Raw genomic sequence first — 25,138 nt, forward strand, 5'->3', positions numbered from 1 at the left:
GAGACGTGAAGCAGAAAGGCGCGTTTATCGGGCTACTGCAGTGCAATAACGGAAATGTATGCGCAGTATTAACAGGCAGTCATCAAATGCACTTCTCGTATACTTAAGGTTGTGCCAAAAAGCAAAAGGATGATGAACAAGTTTCCAAACATCAAAAGAAAACTGCTCGAGATCTAAACTTCACAGAATATTGGCGAGAAATCACGTTTGAAACAAGACAATGGGGGCGTTAACGTAGCTCAGATTAAGCTTTCCGCATGTCCTTAAAAGAGTTGTCGTCGCTTTGACTGCACACTAATTCTTAAGCGGTTAATTAAAAATAATAGGTAAGCAGTCCTATAGACCACATGGCCAAATTGCGCGACATTCTGTGCATTATATATAAATAAAGCGGCAAATTTCAAGAATTGGGGGAGCGTGGTACAGTCTTGAAGAAGCCTTGTTCCTTGTTCATAGACGCAACAGTTCGGCACTTAGTGGCACTACGGTGAAGCACTGTGTGTGGTCGATGCTGGTTCGGACCATGTGAAGTTGGTCACCAGTCGATGGTGGGGCTTGCACTTGAAGGCTCGCCTGAACGCTGGTACTGCAGGTAGAGCCAAGTTACACATGGCTCTCTGCGAAAGAAAAGGTGATAATGAGACAGAAAAAAAACTGGCAGTTTCGCCAGAACCGTGAAACGTTGGCAGCGATAAGAAAGTATAAGCAGGGTCATTCAATACTTTTTAACCATTGAAGGACTCCGGTTTAACGTTGCGCTTAGCGAGTCGTGGTGAATCACAGCATGCTAGGCATTCGCCGCGGTGGCTTAACGGCTTCATGCTAAGCGCGAGGCCGCACGATCCAATCCCGGCCACGGCAGCCGCATTTCGATATGGCGAAATGCAGAAACGCGCGTCTTCCGTACATTGTGGGCACAGTAAAGATATCCTGGTGGTCAGAATTAATGAGGAGTCGCCCCACTACGGCGTTTCTCATAATAAAATCGTGGTTTTGGCACGTAAAACTCTAGAATACAAAGCACGCAAGGAAACTCGTGCTTGGTAGAATGAAGAGCATCCTGGCACCTAGGAGACGTCCACGGGAAACTTTTCGTGACACTTAGAATGGAGACCTTATGCTGACGTAGAGATACTGTGCACGTTAAATAGGTTTCCGAATTTAGCGTAACTTACGGCCTTCTTATTCTCAAGTTGCAAAATAAAAGATGCGCTATATTGCTATCGGATGTTGCGCGGCAAATCCGCGTCTTGTTCTCGCAGGTGCTATGTTCAAGGAACTCGTCATGTTCATGTTATTTAGTACATGGAGACGAAAAAATTGCTACTCTCCCCAAACCCTGCACCATATGTCGACCGGGCTGTTGCGCCAGAGAAATAGAAAAATAAGAAAACTCTATAGTTTTGTGAGTGTAACGACCAGATTATTGATTCAAGCCACCAATTAGAAAAAAGATTGCTAAATGCCGCATCAACAAATATTTTAAAAATTTAAGTAACAAATTTACAACCCCGTAACTCGGCAATAAAGAACGACATGACAATTTTATCAACTGCACCTAGGAATACATCTCAAGCACAGAAAGTTCCTGTATTATATGTTGCTGTAAAACACACCTCTTTTTTATTACTTTTTTTGTTAGCAACACCATCGTAAGCATTCTAACAATTTGATGCAGGGTGTAAATGCAGATATCAGAATTTTACGCTTAGCATGATCTTAAAGTCGCATTTAAAAATATACGATATCTGTTTTTACTGCGGAGTTCCAAGATGGTAAACTTCGTGCGTGCATTTATTTTCGGACTTACCGGTATGTCAAAATTTCTGTAAAAGGTTGCACGCTCTGAATGAAATTTTTCCTTGATAGTGTTGCTAGAAAAAAAAATTCTCATGTGCGACAAGATTCATTGAAATCAGCTCATTGATTGTCTCATGATCGCATCTATGCGATTTATATCTAGCTGTTTAACTAAACGAGTGACTTTGCGCAATAAAGGAAAAATAAGGAAAACCAGAGATAACTATTATCTACAATCCTCTTTATTGTGTGATGGAAACTCAGAAAAACTGTGGAGGAACCTTGATAATATATTGGAGCGGAACCTTGATGGAAACTCAGAAAAACTGTGGAGGAACCTTGATAATATATTGGAGCGGAAACAACGCGCAGAACCTATTGAAAAAATTAGCCTAGAAGGTCGTTTAGTCTCCGAAACAGACATGGTGAATGCGTTTAACGAATACTTCCTGAACAGAGAAACACAAGCGCATACGCACCCGAAAACCACTCTCTCTCTACCTGGAAACCGACACACAATCTTTTTCCATCCAACTAATGTCGACGAGGTCTGCTCTGTATTTATGGCGATGAAAAACTCTAAAAGCTGTGATTCAGAAGACCTGCAGATAAAGCCCATAAAATATGTCATACATGATATAGCCCCCATTCTAGTTCATATCTATAATATCTCTATTGCTGAAGGCATCTTTCCATCAAAAATAAAAGTTGCTAAAGTCATTCCAATATATAAGAAGGCTGACAGGCTCAATATTCAAAATTATCGCCCCATATCAATTTTACCGCACTTTTTCTAAGGGACTTGAAAAAATAATATTTATCCAGTTAACATCCTTCTGTGAAAAATATCGCGTTGTCACGAAAGCTCAGTATGGCTTTCAAAAAAACAAATCAACACAGTTAGCACTACTACACCAGAAAGACCATATACTGCAAAATTTTGAAAGGAAGCAACTGACAATAGGTATATTTGTAGACTTTACTCAGGCATTCGATCATATTAATCATAACCTATTATTAACAAAGCTTGATACGTATGGTATCAGGGGCCTCCCACTGCAGCTAATTAAGTCATATTTAGAAAAAAGACGGCAATATGTGCACATAAATAACTTTAAATCGTTTTCTGGAGAAATAAAAACAGGAGTCCCACAAGGAAGCATTCTTGGACCGCTACTTTTTAACTTATACATAAACGATATTGTTCTGATCTATCCCAAGGCAAAATTTATCATATATGCAGACGACACTAGTGTGTTCATTTCATCGGCATCTTATACTAGTTTAATAAACAGCGCAAACGAGTTTCTCCAGAACATATCCTCATGGTCTATAGAAAATTATCTAAAATTAAATTCAAATAAGACAAAAGCCGTAATCTTTTATGCGAAAGGCACAAAGATTCCACAAAGACACACTTTAGAGATGAACAAAGGGAGCATAGAAATAGTAAATGAAATTAAAGTATTAGGTACATACTTCTCTAGTACGCTAAACTGGGATCGACAAGTAGACTCTGTAGTACAAAAGCTTAGCCGTATCACAGGAATGCTAAACAAGAACAGATATCGTCTACCAACATCCGTAAAAATATTAATTTATCACTCACTATTTGCATCACACATTAATTACACACACCTTGTGTGGGGCACAACAACTGAAACTAACCTCAGGAAAATACACTTACTACAGAAAAAGATCGTACGTATAATTGCAAATGTGCCATATCACAGTCACAGTGAACACCTTTTTAAACAATACAACATACCTACAATCTACTCTCTATACAACCGCTCTCTCCTTCGTACATGGCACTCAAACTTAAACTCTGAAAACAGCGTATTTAATGAAATTGCTTGTCTGCAAAGAAATACAGCTACCTATATTACCCGACGCGGAGAATATTGGTCTATACCCCCTTCAAGAACTAACTACGGTTTGCAAATGACGAAAAATAAATTACCCAGACTGCTTAATGCATTACATGACGCTGGTATTGACATCATTAACATAACACGGTCAGAACTGTCATTACTTATCAGAACCTTCTCCTAAATAATGAACCAAGCGTAATTCCTTTCTCACCTATATTCACATGTGTGCCTTGTTAATGTTTGTAATGACATAATTTTTGCTCGTCCTTTTCTTTCACTTAATAATACCAATAATAATCGACCATCGATTCTTTTCACCTTTAATTATGCATCGTCAAGTGTACGCGATTTTAACCTTTATTTATGTATTGCCAAGTGTATGTAATGTGGTGGTGCCTACTATCTGCATTGCTTTTATTTGTCCTTATCCCATTTCTTTGTTCTTTGTTTGTTTGTTCCGTCATAGAAAAGTCTCTTGATTGATGATTGTAAGTATTATTTATATGTAATGTTCTTTGCGTACGGTTGATTGCGCTACTCACTGCCACCATGTAACACGGGGGCTAAGGGCACCTCAAGCTGCCTCATTGCAGCTTTTATCTTAGCCCTCGTCATTGTATTTTAGCAATGGAAACAAATAAAGAAAAGAAAGAAGAAAAAGATACAAGAAAGGCGGGCAAAGAGAAGCGCTACTCGCAGCTGTTTAATGGAAGGAAATAATTGTGCGCATGTATATCCTGCTGTCCCGCATGCGCATACCGAGCAATAAGACTAGGCAAACGTACATCAAAGATGGTTGCGCAAGAAGTCAAATTCAGCATCAAGTAAAGAGATAGACAGCTCACTTATGCACCGATCACTGTTCTTTCATTAAGGAAGGCCTCCAGTGCATGTCAACAAAAGGCGTTGCCAGTCTTGTCCAGAATGGTAGTCTCAGAAAATCGAGCGTTACAGCCTCACGCCATAACATGTGCCACCATGTTCTTTGTCATCGTCCCTTAAACACATGTTTTACGTTATATTCAAACCCGCCGTGGTTGCTCAGTGGCTATGGTGTTGGGCTGCTGAGCACGAGGTTGCGGGATCGAATCCTGGCCACGGCGGCCGCATTTTCGATGGGGCCGAAATGCGAAAACACCCGTGTACTTAGATTTAGGTGCACGTTAAAGAACCCCAGGTGGTCGAAATTTCCGGAGTCCTCCACTGCGGCGTGCGTCATAATCAGAAAGTGGTTTTGGCACGTAAAACCCCATAATTTAATTTTTACGTTATATTCAAAACGAGCGAGCTCTCCAAAATCAATTGCTGCTCATACATTGCATTTCTCGTGGCACAACGATTACCTCCACCACAGCTGTGTTGCGGTGTCACACCACAAGGCAGCTGCGTAGCAGAAATGCTCGCACTGTGCCAGAAACACCCGCCTAGATAGCTGAAATCGCATCAGAACGCTCGCGCAATGAGGTGCATGCCAGCGGCATTGAAAGCGGAGCATCGCGATGGGGGACGAGATGAGATCGAAGGAAAACCACTGGCGTTTGTCAGCACCGAAATAAAGTACTGCGTTTATTTATGTTGTCGTTCACTGTCTGCTCCACCATGGCGCGATGTGCGAGCAGGTGTTCCGGAAGGAACGCTTAAGTATGTGCATGGACGTCCATGAACTTCCATGGACGTCCTTCCTAGAACATCTATGCTACCGACACCAAAGATCCTGAATCCTGTGACGCACAATGCGGAAAAATAAGTCCAAAAGAGGAACGCGAATATGTTTGAAATCCGTCGCCGCAACAGACGCAATTACGTCATACGGATGCCAGCTTCGAGAGGGGTATGACAACGGCTAAGACAGTCATGGTAGTACCTGACTCACAACTTCCGCACAGATACCATTACTCCCCAAGAGCGACGGCGCCCGCAACTCGAGCAATCGATAGCACCGTAACGCACCACCACGTTCCTAACGATAGTCCTATGCTATCTCATAACTAAGATGCCGTATGAAAATCTGCAGGCAATACACCACCTGCACATAATGAAGACATACACCATTTGACAAACATGCACCAATAAAGACAAACACCATTTTCATAAACTAAAAGGTACACGCATGCTCAAAATGCTCAAATTGTGCTGGCATGCGCAAATACCAAACACACCATTTGCGAACGCCAAGCCACTCGATCGTCTTTGCACACTTAAGACCGATACATCGTTTGCCCCCTTTCACACTATTAATGCTCATGCAATAAGAAGTTGGCCGTTTCGGCCATAGCGCGAAGGATTGACAGTGATAGCAAAGGATAGCGCTGTGCTTGTGCGCTTAGGACGGTGTTGTCACTACACATATGGGGGTGCGACGTGGCTCGAAGCAGCGCACGAAACAACGACTGTTTAGTAGATGTGTCCTAGCAGCTAAGAGGGGTCTTAGAACGCTAGCGCCTTGAGCGCCGTCAATGGCGTTGCAGGCGCCGAACCGCGACACTGCCCTAGAGGAGACTCACGGCAATGCTTCGGCACTAGTCTGCTACCAGGGAAATGTCAAATCCGTAAAGAACACTGGTGACAGTAAAGGCGGAATCGCACGTCACTTTCCGATTTTGAACTCAGTATTGTTTGGCTGTTTTTATTTACTGACAAGAAAAAGCATATGCTGCGAATGAAATGTTTTATTACTTTACATGACGCTCATAATTATCCAAATTTTTGATCAATAAATGGGTTATGACCATAAATCTTCGTAACAGCAGTTTTTTATTTTCAATATAATAGCACCCAACCAGCATATCGAAGAATTCATACGGGCCACCAAATCTATGCTGACGCCACCCGTGACTGCGACGGTGAAAATTCGCTAGGAGTGTCCATATAATTGTTATAGCAACAAATTATAAAGTATGTGGGCTCAACTAAAGACATCTACCTAATGCAATGCACGAATCGTTGCTGCACGAGACACCGACTAATGAGGCAAGTGGCCATAGACGTGTGTCCTTAGTGGACGAGCGTATCGTCGGGCTTGCCCAATTAGCGGACGTGTTCTCGGACAGTCAGATTCGGCGATACTATCGCCTTCACGTGATGTAGTGCTCAACCACCCAACCAGCCTGCACCTGAGGGCGCATGCGACAGTCTCACCGAAAATGATCGTGCCAGAGTACGTGCCCAAATTACACACAATGGTCGTCACCAAGACCACATGCGAAGCCATAGCTTAAAAAATATCTGAGGACATCTAAGATATAAGTTCTGAATACGGAAGGATTGAAATCTATCTGAACGCCGCTGAGTGGTCCTTCGAGTTTTGCTGAGTGAGTCATGTAATATACATAGCGGTACGTGCTGCCGGAGCAAGCAAGAAGTAGCAGCCATGCGGCGCTGGCTCGGGCGTGGCCGGCCGGCTTCCTAAAAGTGAGAGCGAAAGTGACGTGGCGTTGCGGGGTTGCACTCTCCCCTAACGCGACGCCTGTCGCTCTTACCTGGCAGTACGTGTTTCCTCTCGCCCACTCTGCTACGTCAAGGCTCGCTCGTGGCATGGCGTCGCAGCCAATCGTATACATTAGGCGCCGTTTAGTTGCTACAAACTACAGACGCAGGCTTTCTTGCTCAATGGGCCATTTGACGCTGTCGCATAAATAAAATTGTGAAGCTCATTCGCACCTCTTGCTCCGGGTAACGCAACAGTGTTGAACAAAGCGCGGTTAAACAGCGAAGCTCGTAGAACAAGTCGCACGTGCGCGACGGCTTGACACTCGATGCACTTCTCTGATTCATCGGTGTAGTGCTCCTCGCTCGCGGCCACCAAACGAAGCCTGCGCTACTTCCCATTAGTGACTACAGATAACGGTACTTGTCGTTGACCCACCAAAAACGGCGAGATGGTGAGATACAACATAAAAAACTGACTTCACCGGGAGAAAAATGCGTCGCCTAAAAATCTGGTCCTCCTTTCTGCGGACTCAATGCTGTAGCCTAGGCGTACTGCTTAATGTAGTGTTGTAAGACTGCCGAATGTCGGTTTGTGCCTGAGGCGGCAGGTTATCCGGACCCTTTCTTTAGCACGTGAGACCAGAAGTTTAGAAGGAGTGCCAGTTTGAAGCAATAAAAAAAGGTCGACAATTTACAACAGCAGCTGCTTAACCCAAGCTGGGCTCCCGTCTGGCTGTTCCAACGACACTGAGGAGATAGCTTACAGCTAAGCTTCTGAACGCACCTGAACTTTTTGGCCGCCACCACACTCCGAAAAACACCGGACCAGGAAGTACAGCTGGTCCTCAGGGATGTTGCGGAAGGTTGGCCGTCTGTCCACAGCCGTCGCCTCTTTTGCCACCCTTGCGAAAGTCTGTGCCTCAGGCAGACGCGGGATGTTGCTGGCGAAGAGCGCTGCGAAGCTGGCAGCCCTGAGCTCTTGCCACTGGCGCGGCAAGTCGTAAGCGCGAAACACATTTCTGTTGAGCAGCGCGGTGTAGTGGCGCAAGTCCGTAACCAGCAGTTGGAGCTGGCGTAACATCGGGTTCGCCAGGTCGTACTGCGGACGTCAGAACAAGTATACCCCATGAGTCACCTTTATTTTTTTTGCCTATACGTACGTTTCAATTTGGACGAGAGTAAGATCCATTAGGAAATTTGAAAAAGGCCCTCTTTTGAGGCGCAGCTCCGCGTAGACTCACAATAGAGTTGACGTTATACTAGAATGCTATAACCCGAAGACGGGAAATAGAAACCCGTTGACGACGTCTTTTAGTGTTGCACTATAACGTCTTGCAAAACATACGCTCTGCGCCGCCCTATCAAAGACTGAAAGCCGAAAGAAAAGAAGATATCCCGTATAGTTTCACGAAGCACAGATCTGTGGTTCTCGTTTCAGGACACTGATATCAAATGGTAGGTCATCATTCATTATTCTGTTCAATGACACCCACGACGCACGCTTTCTTGCTTCTTATGGTCAACCTTTAAGGGCGCTATGCCGTAAAGCTATTCCAATTTTTTTCTATTCCATTTCTGAAATCAGCCCTTCCATGTAGGGGAAAATTCCACAATAGTTGCTCCGTGGTTATGGTGTTGCGCCGCTCAGCACGACGTTGCGGGATCGAGTCCCGGCCACGGCGGCCGCATTACGGTGGGGGCGAAATGAGAAAACACCCGTGTACTTACATTTAGGCGCACATTAAAGAAGCCGAGGGGGTCGAAATCATTCCGGGGTCGAATAGATTCGAACTGCGCTACGTGTGTGTGTGTGTGTGTGTGCGCGTGTGTGTGTGTGTGTGTGTGTGTGTGTGTGTGTGTGTGTGTGTGTGTGCGTGCGTGCGTGCGTGCGTGCGCGCGTACTTGTGTTTCGACTCTTTATGCACTCACACGAAGCTTCTCTTCTGTACATTCTACCCGTTGGATCTGCTGCATTTCTTTACAGCGAAGCTGTTGCGCTCTTGTTGACGGGGATCTTCCGTGGCGTGATCACCCTAAACGAAGTGGCTGGATAAGATGCTCGTGTTTCACTTTCCGCGAAATAGAATAATGGGTTGTGACAGCAGTTCTTAATCACCCTTTCCTGTGGCGAGCGTCGGCAGCGGTGGCGGCATAACCGAGCTCAACAGTGAATGGTGAAGGAGCGAACGCTGAGCGGCAGATGAAAGACGTGATGCGCGAACGGCGGAGACTAATGAGCGCGGCGCTCTTCAACGACACTTGCCTGGTAAGCTGGTTTCATGAGGAGCTGCCTGACCACTCGATGCGTACTCGAATCTGGCCTCAGCCGGACCACACGTTTCGTACTATCGTTTGCTCGCGTCAGCTCTCACATCCGCTTGTTCGTTTGCTTGGTTTAGTCTCTTTAGCGCTTGCCTCGATTCTCATCGTTACCACCCGTGGTTGCTTAGCGGTTACGGTGTTTGTTAACCATGAGGTCGCGAGACTGAATCCCGGCTAGGGCGGCCGCGTTTCGGTGTAGATAAAATGCGAAAACACCCGTGTACTTAGATGTACGTGCGCGTTTAAGCACCTTAGGTGGTCCAAATTTCCGGAGTCCCTCAATACGGCGTTCCTCATAATCAGATCATGCATTTGGCGCGTGCAACCCTATAATTTATTTATCTTAATTGTCATTGCTTGCGACTGCTTTGTTATCGCATTCTATGCAGGACGCGAGTCGCGTACTACTTCCTGGAAGCCAAGCGGCACCAGCAATTACACTGGAACCTTCAACGAGTCACGTATAGAAGCCGACGTGTTTGACCCGCAGATCAGATTTTCCTCAATTGCCGACCCTGTAACATGTCTCTCTAAATTTCTTTGCCTCAATATATCGCGAAATGAAAACGCGTATAGAGTGGCGCTCGTATTTCGCGTTAGGGATTCTCGTAATCGTCCCTGAATTTTTATTCGTTTCTTTTCTCATATTCGAATGAGAATTCCTAGCTATTATGTCTGTAGGTTGTGTCTAAGTTGTATTTAACAAATACTCTGACTCATTTCGCTTTGAGAAATTAAATTAGTTAAATAACGCACGTAGGCCCGGTGGAGAGCCCATAGCAATCGGCACCTGAAAGGCTTCGTGTTGTAGTTTTCTCATAAGAGATTTATGCTTTCTCGTTTATTCAGATTAGAAACCGATGCTATGGTTTTTACAGTTTGTGCGCATGTCGTACTTTACAAAGTTTCTGAGGCCTACATGAATGAGGACGTATACCGTACAAGCGGTACCGCTATGAGTAGAAGAAAAATCTAGGCTAGTTTCTTTCAGTATTACCATTGAAATTGTATATTACTAGTTGTGTCAAAAAAGGTTGCAGTTTCTCCCGAAAGTTGAAGCATTCATTCGGATAAAAAATTATAAGACATCTATATGCATTCTGGTTAGTCGTTTTATCAGCTTTAAAAACTGCTGTCAACATTCGCTTACTAACTGAATTACCGGGCATGATGTCACACACGCCCATAGAAATCAGAACAAATCTCACTCAATCTACCGTGGGCACTCGCTGTCAGAACGCTGGCGTGATGTGGAGTGGCAACAGCGGCGAGCGTATTCCCCTTCTTCCTTGTTCTTCCTTCAGGGCGAACCACGTGCACGCGAGCATAGGGCATGCAAAGCCATCAGCGATCCTGCGCCCGCTAGCCTTCGCACTCACCGCGATTACCGCCAAGATAGAACACGCTCATCCGTGCTAAACGATGCCATTCGCAGCCGCGTCCACAGTAAAAGCGGAGACCCGCAATACCGGCCCTGGCCACCCCTTTCCTCCTAGCGCGCGCCCACGCAAGTGAAACGTCTTACGGAATGTCAGAATGAGACCCTCGCCGATGTGTCTGCAATGTATGTCCACGCCAAACAGAAGACGTGAGATGCCATGCTTCTGTACGCAACCTTCGATTATAACACAAGCAGTGCCAGAAGAACTCGCTTGCTAGAGTGTGTAAGCGCGACTGAACGAGGGCGTAGAAATAAACACATACGCCAACACAGCGCATGTCCACGTTCAATCACGCGTACACACTCTATCAAGGTTTCAAATCAACTAGCCCGCCAAAGTGTTTTAACTCGAATGGCGCACTTCCAGCTGGTTTGCGCAAGTAACTCGAAGACCAGGAATGGCGCTATGCTCATCGTTAGGATCACGCATAGTGCGATCGGCCTCACTCACTCACCTTGAAGTTCTCGTCGTAGAAAAGAATAAATTGTCCCAGAATGGCGACCTCCTTGCAGATGAGGGTGGCTACGAAGGCGGCAAGGACAGGCAATGGGTGCCTCAGATCGAAGAGTGGTGGCATCCTCAGGAAGTTCTCGATCACGACTTCTCTGGCAACGAGTATCCGGTAAAGACTGGATGTAGCGATGCCTGGCGTGTGAATGACTGTCAGCCTGGGCTGCTGCAGCGACTTCTTCAATATGCGAATACCTGCCATGCATATACGCATGTAAAGGTCGAAGAACCCTGCTTTTGCGTGAAAGGGCACGTAGGCATAGACGCGGTCCAAAGTGTCCCACGTCAGAGTCATATTCCACGCATTCACTGCTAAGCGAGACACGACTGCTGAAAAGAGCGTTCTGAAAGCGTCGCCATATACCCTGCCAAATTGATCGAAGGACAGTGTGGTCAGGCGAAGCATTTGCCACGAATAAGTCTTGTCACCCGCGCCATCGTATTCAACCTTCCACTTGGCGAGTGGTAAGGTGACCTCAAGCGCCTGCATGCACTTGTGATGCCGGAAGCTTCGCTCGAAGGACGCAAGACCAATGTCCTCCAGCATGCGTGTTGTGAGGTAGTTCGAGACGTACGGCAAAAGCAACCATACAGTGTAAGCGCCGAGGTAGAGTTTGAATTTCTCAGTGAAATTGTTGTGGCTAAGGTGGGTTGCGTTCAGCTCAGCGAATAGATCTGGTTGCAGGTTCAGAATCTCGTCTTCGGGCCAGAGCTGCGAGTCGTCTGCAAGGTGGCCGTTGACGGCTCGGCGAAGCTCGGGATCGCTGAGGTCAAGGTACGCGGGAACGGCGACCGGGTTCCACAAGAAGTTTATCTGGCGGCTGATTTCAGAGTGCGTGGTTGTTACGGTGTGGATCATACTTGAATAAGACTGTCCCGTACCGCCCACAATCTCTGCACAGCGTCGCAGGTAGGTGACTTGCTTCCCTGATCGTATGAGCCATTCAAAGTGCACCATCCACTCGATGCTGCCGTCACCCAAAGTTGTGTAAATAATATTTCGGTTTGGGTGCGATGGATGGCGACCCACGAAAAAGGCCCAGAATATGGGCATACCGAAGTGTAAAGACGACTTCACGAGCGTTCCGAGCAGCTGAGGTCTCGACGCTGGTGACTTGTGCGGCCAGGTGAGGCCGACTTCCAGCAGGAATTTCTGGAGAGTCCACTTGTTATCTCTGCCTCTCTGCAACCCAAAATGAGAGAAAGGATACCCTATTTAATCACGTGTGCTTCGCACGCACCTCATTTAGCAATCCGTAGGCACTGTTATGAGTTCGATAGCACTGTTTATATCAACGCATCGAACGGCCGACATTAGACGGCGTGAATTCGGGACACGTTACATTTATTCAATAGAGCATATTTTCTATGCTAAAAAGCAATTATGTATAGCCACTTCACATTTCTTACACCTGTCGCCTTCACCATGAAACTTAAAGTGAGCAGTGAAATCCCGTGCCGCATCGTATAGGTGGCTGCATTTGTTAAAAATGACGAACGCATGCTGTGCACGTCTGACCAGGCCAGTTGCCTGATACGTCTTTGTGACGGGTATGGTGGAGTCTAAAAATGCCACAGTTTTGCCCGAAAGACGGAGCAAGGATTGCGATAGCAAATTAGTGGAGGAAGTACTATAAGAAGTGAACATAATAGTTTTGTCGGCCGTATGAACTCGTTAATATTCGCTTACGACCTCAAATAACAAGCATGGTGGCACGCGCGCACCGGCGAGCAGAAACACATCTCACTTGATTAGCGTGGACACTCGCAGTCAAAACGTTGGCATGAGGAAGCGCAGTCGCAGCAGTGAGTGAAGTGACCATCGTGCTGCCTCAGGCTTTAACATGAGCTAAGCGGCGAGAGCACAGTGCACACAAAGCTATGAGCCCTCGGTGCACCTAGAATTTGTACTCATCGCAGATCGATTTCGAGAAAAAACCCGCACGGCCCTGCTCATCTGCGGCATACGCAGCCGCTGCCGTCGAGGAAACACCCTCCCTTTCTTCGGTGCCTTGTACAGTCGCGGACAGAATAAAATGGACCACGGGATCTCCGAAAACGTTCAATTCCCGAGCAGCCTGTAGCACTACCCAGTAAAACTGCTCACGACAACGTTGTTAGCATATTCTAGTCGAGGTCCAAAATGCAAAAACCAGATTGCGTTGTGATGTTGCGGAGATATTCAGCTTTTTCTTAGATTTCATGGTCCATAATATTCTGCCCGCGACTGTACGTGGTGGAAGACGGCGTGCTGTCTTCCCGCCTTCCTCCCTTGCGGGTGCGAGATGAAGCCACCAACCGCGCTTGGGGGTTATATGGAACATATCGGCGACGCGGATGGCGAACATGATCCTGGATTCTCCATAGAATTTCTATCGCAATGAAATTTGGGTCGAACGTAAGATCTAATGCTGTTCCCATAGTTCGCGAAATCGCGAGTTTTATGCGGATCACGAGTGTAGTTCAGTCTAGAAATTTGTACTGTTCACACGGCTATGTGAACTCTAAATATATCGATTGAAGCAGAACAATATAGAGAGGCCTAAGTATATGGACACTTAGGCATACGCAGTGCAAAAATACGGCACGATCGCGATGATATGACAGTATAAATTTTCGGCAGTCCGACGCTCTTCCTACTTCCCTATGCGGAGGGGGACACGATAGAGTGCCGTGCTCGGGGACACTGCTTCGTTCTCATTTTCAACTCCCCCATGACGCCATTGCCTTTGAGAGACATAAAAAGTGCTTCAGTCACCTTCAAGTATTTAAAAATGATTTGGCCGCCAAACGTATGCCGGTATTTTGCCGCAATTGTGTCAACCCCTCGCCGGGACCTCATTTTGGACACAGCCTTATGAAGTCAGCGCTGGACTGAGAGTGCGAATGCATGTCATTAACTCATGAAGATACACTCGCTCATTTAGAAGTCATTAAGCGCGATTATCTTGATTCTTCACGCTGTTCTCAATGAAAACAAGAAGTAATGTGGGTGCAAATTATGGAACGAGTGCGTCTATAAAGTAAAAATAGAGATAATTGCATAGTTCATAAGCGAAGAAACACCTAAATTCAGGGGCTTCGGTTAGGAGAAATTTTGTTGCGATAGAAATTATATGGCCACTCTAGGCACACTTGTGCCGTCGCCGTGAGGTCCCCTATAAGTGAAAGCGTGTGAGGGTGACCCCGCGAACGCGGTTCAATCTGGCGTGCGGGAGCGATGAACGCTGCCCGGATGTGTGCCCTCTCCTGTGGCGCAGGAGGCAGGGTCGTCGGGTGAGGGAGGAAGGGCGTTATCCTCCTGCGGCTGCTAGGATGCCTGGATGTTCTCAGCCCCCGCCGCTCCAAACAGCGTGGGGACCACCACGGCATCTCGTTCTCGTACACCCTAGCGTGCCATACGCCAACGAACTGTGCCGATGTTGCTGGGTGGAAACCGGGTACCTTGGAATTGGGTTGTTACCTACTTGGGCCTGTTGATTAATCACCTGCCCCCGTGGGCGCCAGCTGCCAAGGCGCTCATCCCTCCAGTGCAGAAGATCCAAAAGGCGGTTGGCCGTATGCTGCTCCGCGACAGAGGATGCACACCACAATTGGGTATCCAACTATACGCCGCCGCGACTATGTCAGTGCTGCTTTATGCACTCCCTCTCGTGGCCCTCCCACGGGTTCGCGGAGAGCGCCTGGAGCTTCAGCACCGGAAAGCCAACTGGATGATTCTTTGCGTGCCAGGGACCTCACACATTGATGCCACTCTAGCCGAAGCACGGACTTGGTCACTGGCCATGCTGTTCCTACAGCATGGCCTCCATCACGTTGGCAGGCTTCATCGCGCCCTGGGTAGTGAGCATCTGCTTTCAAGGTTGCGGAGCCGACCTGACTCACGCATTGGCAGCTTGTGTCAGCAATACGGGGATGTTTTAGGACGTCCTCCCAAACTAGCCATCACAACACCTCCTCCACACCATCAACCACTGGAAGTCTCTACTACGCCGGAAGGCCTCACGAAAATTCGATCCCCATCCTGCGCATTGTACCAAGCGTCCGTGTACCTTTTTAAGGACAGACTGAACCAACATCTCCACATCAACACAGACGGCTCGGTCCATGCAGACTCAGGATCTGCCACTGCCTCCTGCATGATCCCTGCCCTTCGCGCACAGGAGTGTGCCGGCTTACTTTCGCGGCAAGCTTCACGGCTGCTGAGGTGGCTGGCCTCCATCTGGCTGCGGACATGCTGCGGAAGACCCCAGGATTTTCCGGTCGCGATTCTCTGCAACTCGCGAGCGGAGCTCCTTGCTCTTCAACGACCGGAGACCACCGTCGTAACCATGCTGGGGGAAAAGCTTCGAGCCCTTGTTTCGGGTTGCTTGAAACTTTCGCTGCGGTGGCTCCCCTTTCACGTCGGGGCCCAGAGCAAAGAGGACGCTGAAATCCTGGCAAAGGCCGCACACCATGCCACTGTACCAGTAGGCACCTCTGTAACGGTCTTAAGCCCAGACCACACGTACGCTTGCGGACGCGCGAAGCTCGCGTTCACGCGCCCACGCATGCGCACACGGTGCGGCATGGCTCCTACGCGTCGAAACGCGGCGTGATCTCGGGGAACAGCTCCTCTGTGTTATCGCGCGCTTGGGTTGCCTCGCGTCGGCGCGCCTGGCTACGTAGCTACGGCGCGGAGCGTTCAACTCTCAGTGAAGCAGGTTTATATCATGCCAGAATGTGGGTAATAATAATAATAATAATATCACAATTACGTTTATAAATATCGAAGCATCTTGAAACGCTCTCAGTAAGAAAGTACGAAGCGGCGCCTACAGAGGCGTCTGTGAGTCAGCCCGTTGAGCGCGCGCTGTCGCGCGTCTTTGTGGATGCAAGCCATCTTTACTCGCGAGGCGCGGCTGGCGCTAGGCGCGCGGAGGCGAGCTAGCGCGCGTCCGCAAGCGTACGTGTGGTCTCGGCTTTAGATTTTGCAAGGTACACGCTGCAGGGACACCTGACGGTGCTCGTCCCGGACCGGTGTGGCGCCAGCTGCCGTCCTCCCCGTCCACTTCCTGAACGCCATAGTGTTTCTCACTATATTACCTAGAGGGAAATCTAGCGCTGCCGCGATGTGGTTTACATGGGCAATGCCGGTATGTTGTGACTTGGGATTGACCTCGCTCTCGGAGATCCAGGCAAGCACCGTTACGTCTGTCACAGTGACTAATTTTCTGCTAAAACAGCACGCAAAAAGCTGTTTGAGCTTTGTTAATACACAAAAACATGTTTTGTTTATCTATGAGAACTTGTTATGCCATGTAGAATTATATCAAACGTAAGAAGTATCAGCGGGCCGCTAAAGTTGCAGGAATGACGACAAGATGCTAACTCGCATTGGAACGGTTTGTCGTGTGTTCTTGCTTTTCTTCGCTTGGTTATGCATTGTAACTGTGAGTGAACTTCACTGGAAGACGTAAGATGCGTGAATAAAAACATTTTATAAATATTTTACTTTAAGCAGGCGTTATTTGTGTAGCCATATCGACGTTTCAGGCGAAGTCTCTTGCAACACCAGCCAAGGCAAGCTTCGCAGACACATATACCGTCATTGCCATGACGGCACAGCCCCCCTTAACAACCTTCCGTAGACGGTGGCGCCAGATTTCCCTCTAGGTGTTATAGTGAGAAACTCTATAACAAGGCAGCAGCGATCTCTCCTGCTACGGCTCACGGATCGGCTGCTGTTGGACGGCAACACGGAGTTACAGCAAAGGCCTAGCTTCATCCCCTGCCTGCTCATCATGCGGCGAGGAGGAAACATTCAACCATCTACTTTTTTCCTGTTCCGCCTTCGCCAAAAAGAGGGCTACGCTCCACGTCTCATTCCGACGACTCGGACTCCTAGCGGCACCACGGCTCCGCCTTCATGCACCTTCTTACGTTCCTGGATGATACGGGGCTGTCGTGTAAATTGTGCATGCACCGCATTGCTACCGCTGATGATAGTGATATAAAGAAAGACGCTTGACAGCGGTACCTAATGGTACCGGGATTGCAATGGCCTTGACCCTCTCTTCCTTCTTTATGTCCCCCTCACCTTCCCTAAGGCTCTGGGTCGTGCTTCTTAAAGGGCTGCATAAAATAGCTCCTCTTCCTCTTCACAGTCACACTCCCTCCACGGCGTCTACTGTGGCGTCCACGATTAACGCGGCGAACGCCGTAGTAGACGCCGTTGGCGGACGCTGTAAGGGCACGTTTCCGGCGCTCGTGAGTATGCGCGAGTCTTGAAAGCGATATGCGACGTGGCCAATGTTCGCGCCCGTGTGGGCCTCATCCATATGCCTCACCGTCAAAGCGATCTCCGATGCTAGCAGAGCGCGCGTCGGGCCAGTAGCTTCGTATGCGCTAAGCTTTAGTCATTTCGGTCGCGTTGAAGCGACAGCGAGAGAGCGAGAGAGAGAAACTCTTTTTTTACACCAGCGTCCGGCACTCAACACTGATCAGTCAGCTACCAGTCCTCACCAAGGAGGATATATAAAAATTGCTGGAGTGGAGAGGGCGCGCTCCGACCAAAGCCTCCGTCCGCCATCTTACCAGAGGCAGAAAGCGCGCTCGGCTCCGGCGGCACCGGCTCGCGCTGCTGTTTTCGTGAGTTGGTCTGCAGTGCAAGTTGATGTGAGGGGCATTTAAACACCATAGATTTGATTATGGTTGCCTCTTGCGTTGCCTACGGATGTGCGAACAGGCTGAAGAAGGGTTGTGGCCTCACGTTTCACCTGTAAGTACACGAGGACACGTTCATTGAGCCACTACGCTCGCGTTCCCGATGGATGTCAACTTATAAGTTGTGTGTGTGTGTGTGTGTGCAACGACTAATAGTCCTGGAATTGCCGACAGGTTTCCAAAAGATCCGGAGCTGCGGAGCCTGTGGGAGCGGGCTGTTCGCCGTGAAAGGTGGCATGCGAAAGATGGAGATCGCCTTTGCTGTGTGCATTGCGCGCCGGAGTGCCACTGGAAGCTATTTCTTTCCGAGGCCCGTGCCTACATACAAGGGCTAAGAGACCCTGCAGGGCGTCCAGTAATAGAAGGGCTGAAGAAAACTGGGTTCGTTGTATTTTTGGTGTGCATAACCAGCACAGAAAAATTGTTCGATGAGCTTGTTCGCAAGGATCAGCTGAAATACTTGCTGACGCACAAGCTTAGCCAAGATCACGCCGAAAACTTCTTCGGGTCCATACGTGCACGAGGTGGTCATAAAAACAACTCAACCGCTGCGCAGTTCAAGGCTGCATACAAGCGTCTGTTGGTTCAGACAGAAGTGACTTCATCAATCTCTGGAAACTGCTCCCAAGACATAGTCTCAATTCTAAATCCAACAAATATACAGGAGCTTTGGTAGGTGAAAGCAGCATGCTTACTGATATGCGCAGGTCATCAATCCTGCAGGCCGACGACCACAACTATACCCATCGCATTGACTGCCCAGAAAGCTTGTCAGCTTTTGTCGGTGCTGTAGTGCCGTACATTGCAAGTTTCGTCGTTCAGAAAGTTCGTTCAACGGTAACATGTGAACTGTGCATCGCAGCCCTGCCCTCGGATGAACTGGCACCTTTAATTAGGCAAAAGAGCCGAGGTGGACTCATTTCACCATCACAAGACGTCGTTGGCCTGTGTGAAGCAGTTGAAAAGGGGCTGCGATGGCTACAGGCAGAATATGATACTGAATGGTAGAATAAATGGTGACGGTAAGATCAAAACACCTCATCCTTGAAGTCCTGGGCACCTGCACAGAGAAAAACTGGTTCCAGAAACTGGAGGACCACATCCTTGATCTTGATCCACTTGATAACCATATTTATATTTTGTGCAAAAAAATCGCTGAAAAATATATAAAATTGAGAATACACCACATGACGAAAGAACGAAACCGTGAACTGATCAAAAACAAAGTGAGACCACTTCTGTCGAGGGTGATTATTTTCAACCACCAGTAGGGTGTTTGTCATGGTGTTCTTGACGGTATGTGAGATTTTCTCCCTAATATCTGCTCATCTTAACTGCCTTCTGTATATCAGTTGGCTGCTGGTTGATGGTAAATAAACGACTACAACTAGAACCAGACATTTGCATCCCTTTCTAAATGGGAGCAGCTGCATCAGGAAAGCGAAAAAGCGCGAGCGCAGCTGCATTACGCTTTTCTCCTTAATATTTTTACAGTTACACTGCCTTTTAAATGCCACTTTTCTGCTAGCTGATGGAAAATGGATGTATATGACTAGAACCACTCGTTTTTGTTGCTCTGTATATGCGAATAACGTCATCCACAGCGCGGAAAAGCATGAGCGCGGCAGTGCTAAGCTTTTCTGCTTAATATTTGAGCTGGCAAACTGCCTTGTACATGACAGTTTCCCTCTGCTTGACGAAAAATAGACGTTTATTACTAGAACCACTCGTTAGCGTTGCTTTGTAAACGCGAAAAAGCGCTGCTGAGCTATGCTTTTCTCCTTAATATTTCCGCAGGTAAATAGCCTTCTTCACGCCAGTTGGCTGCTACAGTTGATGGGAGATAACCGTTAACAACCAGAAGCACTTGTTTTCATTGGTTTCTGAATGCGAGCGCCTTCATGAGCAGCGCGAAAAAGTAGAAGCGCGGACAGGCGCGGCTGCGCCGCTGCCTTTTGCCTCTGGTAAGATGGCCGCCGGCCGTTCGGCGCGGCTTCACCCTTGCCCATAGGCGCGTATAGGCGGCTTCCACTCCAGCAAGTTTTATATATCCTCCTTGGTCCTCACCCAACGTGTATTTACAATTCCTAGTACGTATAACGGGGCGGGCGCTTCGAGCCGCGCTCGACGTTTTTGCGCAGCCGCGAGTATGAGCGGTTGCGAGAGAAAAAATCTGAACGCCTTTCGCCTTGAAAATATGGCGCTGGCTAGGCACTACGGAGAGGTTTCTTAGCGAGTGTTGCATGCGTTTGTCCCCTAGACATGGGGCATTGCGGAATGCGGTTGAGTTTGTTTACGTCCCTGCGCTAGCTGCCCGCGTGGTCAGGCAGTAGGCACGGACGCCCCATTTGGTGATTCTGACTCGTGTTGTATAAGTCGCGGGTCGCTTTTCCATCGCGACGATACATTGAATCTTTTACAAGCACTGCTCCAGGAGGGCACGTGTAACCGGCAAAGGGATGCCTCAGAAGAGCACCTGTGGTTATAATAAAGCAGGCGGCGCCGAAGCTCCAGGGCACGCAAAGGGTCGTGGGGGGATCAATGCTGGAAGCAGGGGCGCCTCGTGCATTGCGGGTTTTCCCATAAAAAGATGGTTGTCTGCGAAGCGGACAGCCTATCTTATGCACCCCTGGCACTTGCAGGCCTCGGCGAGCCTCAACCCAAGGACCAGTCCAGCGTCTAGCTTTGGTGCCCCCATTGCCGCTTTCGTGTCCTGGAGTGGCCGCCAATAATGCGAAGTAATGACACGTTGTTTTAATTTGTAGAAATCATGATTGAATAAATGTAATTGCTTCCAGACGCCACCTCATGACGGGAAGTTCAGCACTACAGTTTCGCGACTCCTGCTAGCAAGCCTAGGGACAAACGCATACAACACGCATCAACAAACTTCTCCGTAGTGCGTAGGCATAGCCATATATTCAAGGAACGAAAGTCCGAACAATTCCTCTCGCAAACACTTTTACCCGCGCATGCGCGCAAACTTCCAGCGTCTGCGCAAGTGCCACACCCCGCTGTACCTACTAGCACATGTAAATACGCGCCCCGGACCTTCGAGTACGGACTCTCGTGGGTCAGCAGAGTATAGGAACAACTCACTGTTCCGGGATGTCATTGCCGCCAGATAATTCACGGAAAAGGTTACACACATTTGTATGGTTCCATTGTGGTGCCTTCATCCTTAAGAGTGCGGTGTATATATCGGTGGAGACTTCGAACGAGCAGACCGCAAGGACAGGGATATTTAGCAGGTGTTGATGATGTGCTTCGAATTGTTCACTCGCTGAATGCGCACTTGTCGAACATCCGCGCGAGTCTACCCCCAGCTTGCTTGATGTTCGAAAGAGATTTACCAAGCTACTATAATCGAAAGCCTGTGGTGAGACTAATAGTAAAGGAGCTCGGCGGTGCAGGGACGATAATTCCGGCCCAATATTACGCAAACTGTTTCCCTTCTGTTTTCCGCACTTCGTAGGAAAAGAGGGTTTGCAGTTGCACAAGTAAGGGCGTAGTGTTCCAGTAGCATGGTGTACTACGAAGACGCGAGCTAAAGCGCCTAATTCGAACCCATGGTTTCTAAGCGCATAAGTAGAAGCCACAAGGTATAGACTAAAATGCCCTGATTCCCAGTGCTTCTTGGCGAGGCTTCATGCCTCACTAAAATGGTAAAGATTTTGCTGAACTATTGGATCGCTTATGCTCCGGTGGTCGCTGAGGTGAAATCGACGCTTTCTCGCTTACCTGGCTGAGACACTTTAGCAGCAGCGCCGATGCCTTGTCTTGCGCCCTCAGAGGGTGCTTTGGGATGTGACGCAAGAGGTGCCGCTTGAAGACCTGGGCGTTGAATAACTTCTGGTATTTTGCCAGCGGCGACGAGTATCCTTGCAAATGATACCGGTCCCAGCCGCCACACACGTGCCTGCACCAACGGATGGCAAGCGCCAGAGAATATTCTCTTTAAGCGAAATATTTTTCCGAAATGCCAGTAAGTGGGTGACCAGTAAGTCGACGATGCACGATTCCGATGACCTAATAGAAGATACGAATGCGCATTTGCTGTAAATTTTGCCGCTGGCTGCGTGGCCTGGTACGCATTGCACATATCTCCTCGTAATCACGCGTCCGACCGTTCCGTCCACCGACACTAATTACGAGGCCCGTGCGCTTTCCTCGCGAGGCGTTAGCTTCTTCATCATTAGAACACACACGATAACCAACACCTCGATTTGATATGCGCTTTGTGTTAGCCTCATGACGCAAGGAACGGCACATTCAGGGCTGCTGGTGTACATGATTCGTTCCGAACTACTTTATTTGTATAGCAGAAAACACTGAATCATAGAATCACTTTGCAGGCGCTGTCGCAGAGGAAACGGACTAGTGGAAGAAATGACAGAGTGATGGCACGATGGACCGCAGAAACCGCCAACATTCACAACATCGACTCTGGAACGTCTTGTCGAAATCAGTTTTCCCGATTCTCCATAGGATGATGGAACCTACGTCGAAAGGCTATAAGACTTGCTGTTTTCGGATTTATTACGAATGCTGTTAGACAAGATTAGAAATGGGGTTCTATCCGAGGTCGCTCGTTTATCAAGCTTTGATACAGGTACTTGCAAAATTTAACGAAATATTACTGTGACGTTTCACTTCGTGAACGCTGATACGCGCAAGCGTATGGGTGCCATTGTTATATAATTTGAATACAATTCGTATGGAGGCTCCATGCACATTTCTGCCGTCGTCGGCACCGCGATGTTCCGTAAAAAGTGCAAGGGTGACAACATCGTCCCCACGTGCCGTATTCTGTTTGCACGGATGAAACCATGCGACGGTGAGCCGACGATGGCGGCTCCATCTGGCGCGCGAGGGAGGAAAACGAGAAGGAAGCGCACCTGGGAGGAAACGGAAAGGTGGGGGGGGGGGGAGGTGCTGAAACGCGCCGAGCATGGAAACGGACTTCAGACCGACGAGGAATTTCTATGCTACTGCGTCTTTCCTGATGCGACCGCATTATCGCAAGCAGCCTAGCACGGCCCTCGGGAGTAGTCTCCTGTGCATGCAAAGCCCGCGCCTTTTGTAGCGCTTCTCACAGCTCGTGCGCGGCACTTATATGACGATTTCAAGGTCGGTTGACTCGTGGATGGCCTTCTCCGCTTGCGTTACTGCTGCGTCATTCTCACTCGGCGCTGGCTCGCTCGATCACGCGGAGCCTCGCCCGCTGTTTGATTGCCCGTTTCGCTGAACGTTTCCTAGACTTTCCGCTGGGCGGCGGGGCTTTGCCACGCGCTCTTTAGGTAACGTCAGCTGGCTCCTTCGTACTTCCTCCAGCGCTCGCTTCCTTCGCGGCTTCAGACATCGCATCGCCGTTTTCATTAGACTGTTATAGCGCTGCGGCAAGTGGGCCCAGCGTGCCAGCCTAGACGCCCCTGCGCATGTGCTACCGCGCATGCGCACTTTCTATTTGCGAGCATTGTATGTAATGCTTGCGCGTAAAAAGTAGAGGCTTCTCCATTTAATGTGCGAAGCAGATCAATGATGCTAGCACGGACAGAAAAACAACGAAGATGTCACGAAAACGTCGATGGTGGCACGCAACTGATGACGACGGTGGTAGGAATTCGACGATAGGATGACGATCCTATCGCAACAATGACGATGGCGGAGACAACACACTGACGCCCCTTCCTTTACCCACTACTGCACACTTTTCGCAGTGAAGTAGTTCGACAAAAGAAAATTTACCACAGCTTTCTTTTTCTTCTTTTGGGAACACATACAAGTGCAAACATTATTCGACATTTTGGAACATTGTCTTAGCCTTGGAAGCGTATATAGAGCTTCCACGTGTGTCATGCAATTATCAGACGTCAAATGTGCGGGATGGCTGGCGACACAATTACCGACGTTCAAAGTCACTGTCCTTGGAAAACGATCCTCTGACAATGGCTTGTTTGTGTATATAAGGCGGGAAAAAAACGTGCTACTGGAGCGTTCTTACGTGCCGCTACAGTCGGAAAGCAGTGGCCGTAGCCCGTAGTCGAAGCCACGACCGTGCTAAACCGTAAAACTCAATAATCATTAAACTACGGCGACTTTTACAAGACACAATCCGCACCAATTCCGTAAGCTTTTTTTAAAACAATTCGAAAAATCCGTCCGCGATCGGCCTCCCATCGACATTGCCACCTCGCCATCGCTTTACCCTTATAGGAGTTCCAACCTTGACGTGCGGCCACCTACGTTCCTTTCAGATACGTTTCGCAAACTTCGAGTACAAACCCCGCAGGCAACCCCAGGAAAAAAAGCGTTTGCTTGCTGTTGCCGAGGCTATCGCGTTAAGCAGCCATGCTAGCACGCTCACCGGTAGAAGTCGTCGCATGGGTGCACGCTGTGGTCGCGCGAGCGTTGCAGGTCTTCGTCCAGCGTGAAGTGGTCCCGCCGCCAAGGATCGAGCCGCGTCAGGAGCAGCGCCGGCGTGGCTAGCAGCGTGGCTGTCGTGAAGAGGACGGCGAGCAGCACGAAGCAAGAGTAGCGCGGACAGGACGACGCACCTGACGTGTCCTTGACAGGAGCGCAGTGTCGGATCGCGGGCGGCTTAGCAACCGGCGCAGGACGGGGCCGAGGACACGGAGGCAGCTGCAGGGGGCTCTGCACGCGTCGCATACTGAGGCTGCGATTGCTCGAGTTGGTTGCTTTGCCTGCTGCCACGAGCGTAGCTTCACGAGCGTCCTGATGGCTGGAATTGCATAGTCGGAAATACGCCGTGGTGATGATGTTGATGAACCTCAGTCGTGGCTCGCACCCACTAAGGGGGACAGGCCAAGAACGGGGAGACAGAAAGTAGCTAAAGGGAATCCTTTTTTAAATTGAAGAACGCAAAAAAGAGATATTGCAATAACTAAACTAGTATACGAGTGAGCAGTCCGTCTAACTTGAAGGTGAATGTTAGAAGAGGATACAACCAAGGAGAAAGTAATGTTAGGAATATATTTTGAAGCACCAATTTAAATGAAATGAATGCGTATGTGAGATATAAAATGAAGATACAAT

The 25,138-nt window shown here is 48.5% G+C and overlaps 2 protein-coding genes across 5 annotated transcripts in view; one reads left to right on the forward strand and one right to left on the reverse strand.

The window, feature by feature from the left end:
• LOC139061110 (uncharacterized) overlaps positions 1-25,138 on the forward strand; it is a 374,269-nt gene that overhangs the window by 1,474 nt on the left and 347,657 nt on the right. The window lies entirely within an intron of this gene.
• Positions 83-24,812, reverse strand: LOC139061109 (uncharacterized). Its single transcript, XM_070540654.1, has 5 exons — positions 24,450-24,812; positions 21,824-22,001; positions 11,322-12,560; positions 7,888-8,202; positions 83-617 (listed from the first exon to the last, which is right to left on the reverse strand). Exons 1-5 carry the CDS (start codon positions 24,749-24,751, stop codon positions 483-485), a joined length of 2,169 nt encoding a protein of 722 aa, XP_070396755.1. The 5' UTR covers positions 24,752-24,812; the 3' UTR covers positions 83-482.

The sequence above is a fragment of the Dermacentor albipictus genome, chromosome 6 (genome assembly GCF_038994185.2).
Source record: "Dermacentor albipictus isolate Rhodes 1998 colony chromosome 6, USDA_Dalb.pri_finalv2, whole genome shotgun sequence".
In the NCBI taxonomy this organism is placed as follows: domain Eukaryota; kingdom Metazoa; phylum Arthropoda; class Arachnida; order Ixodida; family Ixodidae; genus Dermacentor; species Dermacentor albipictus.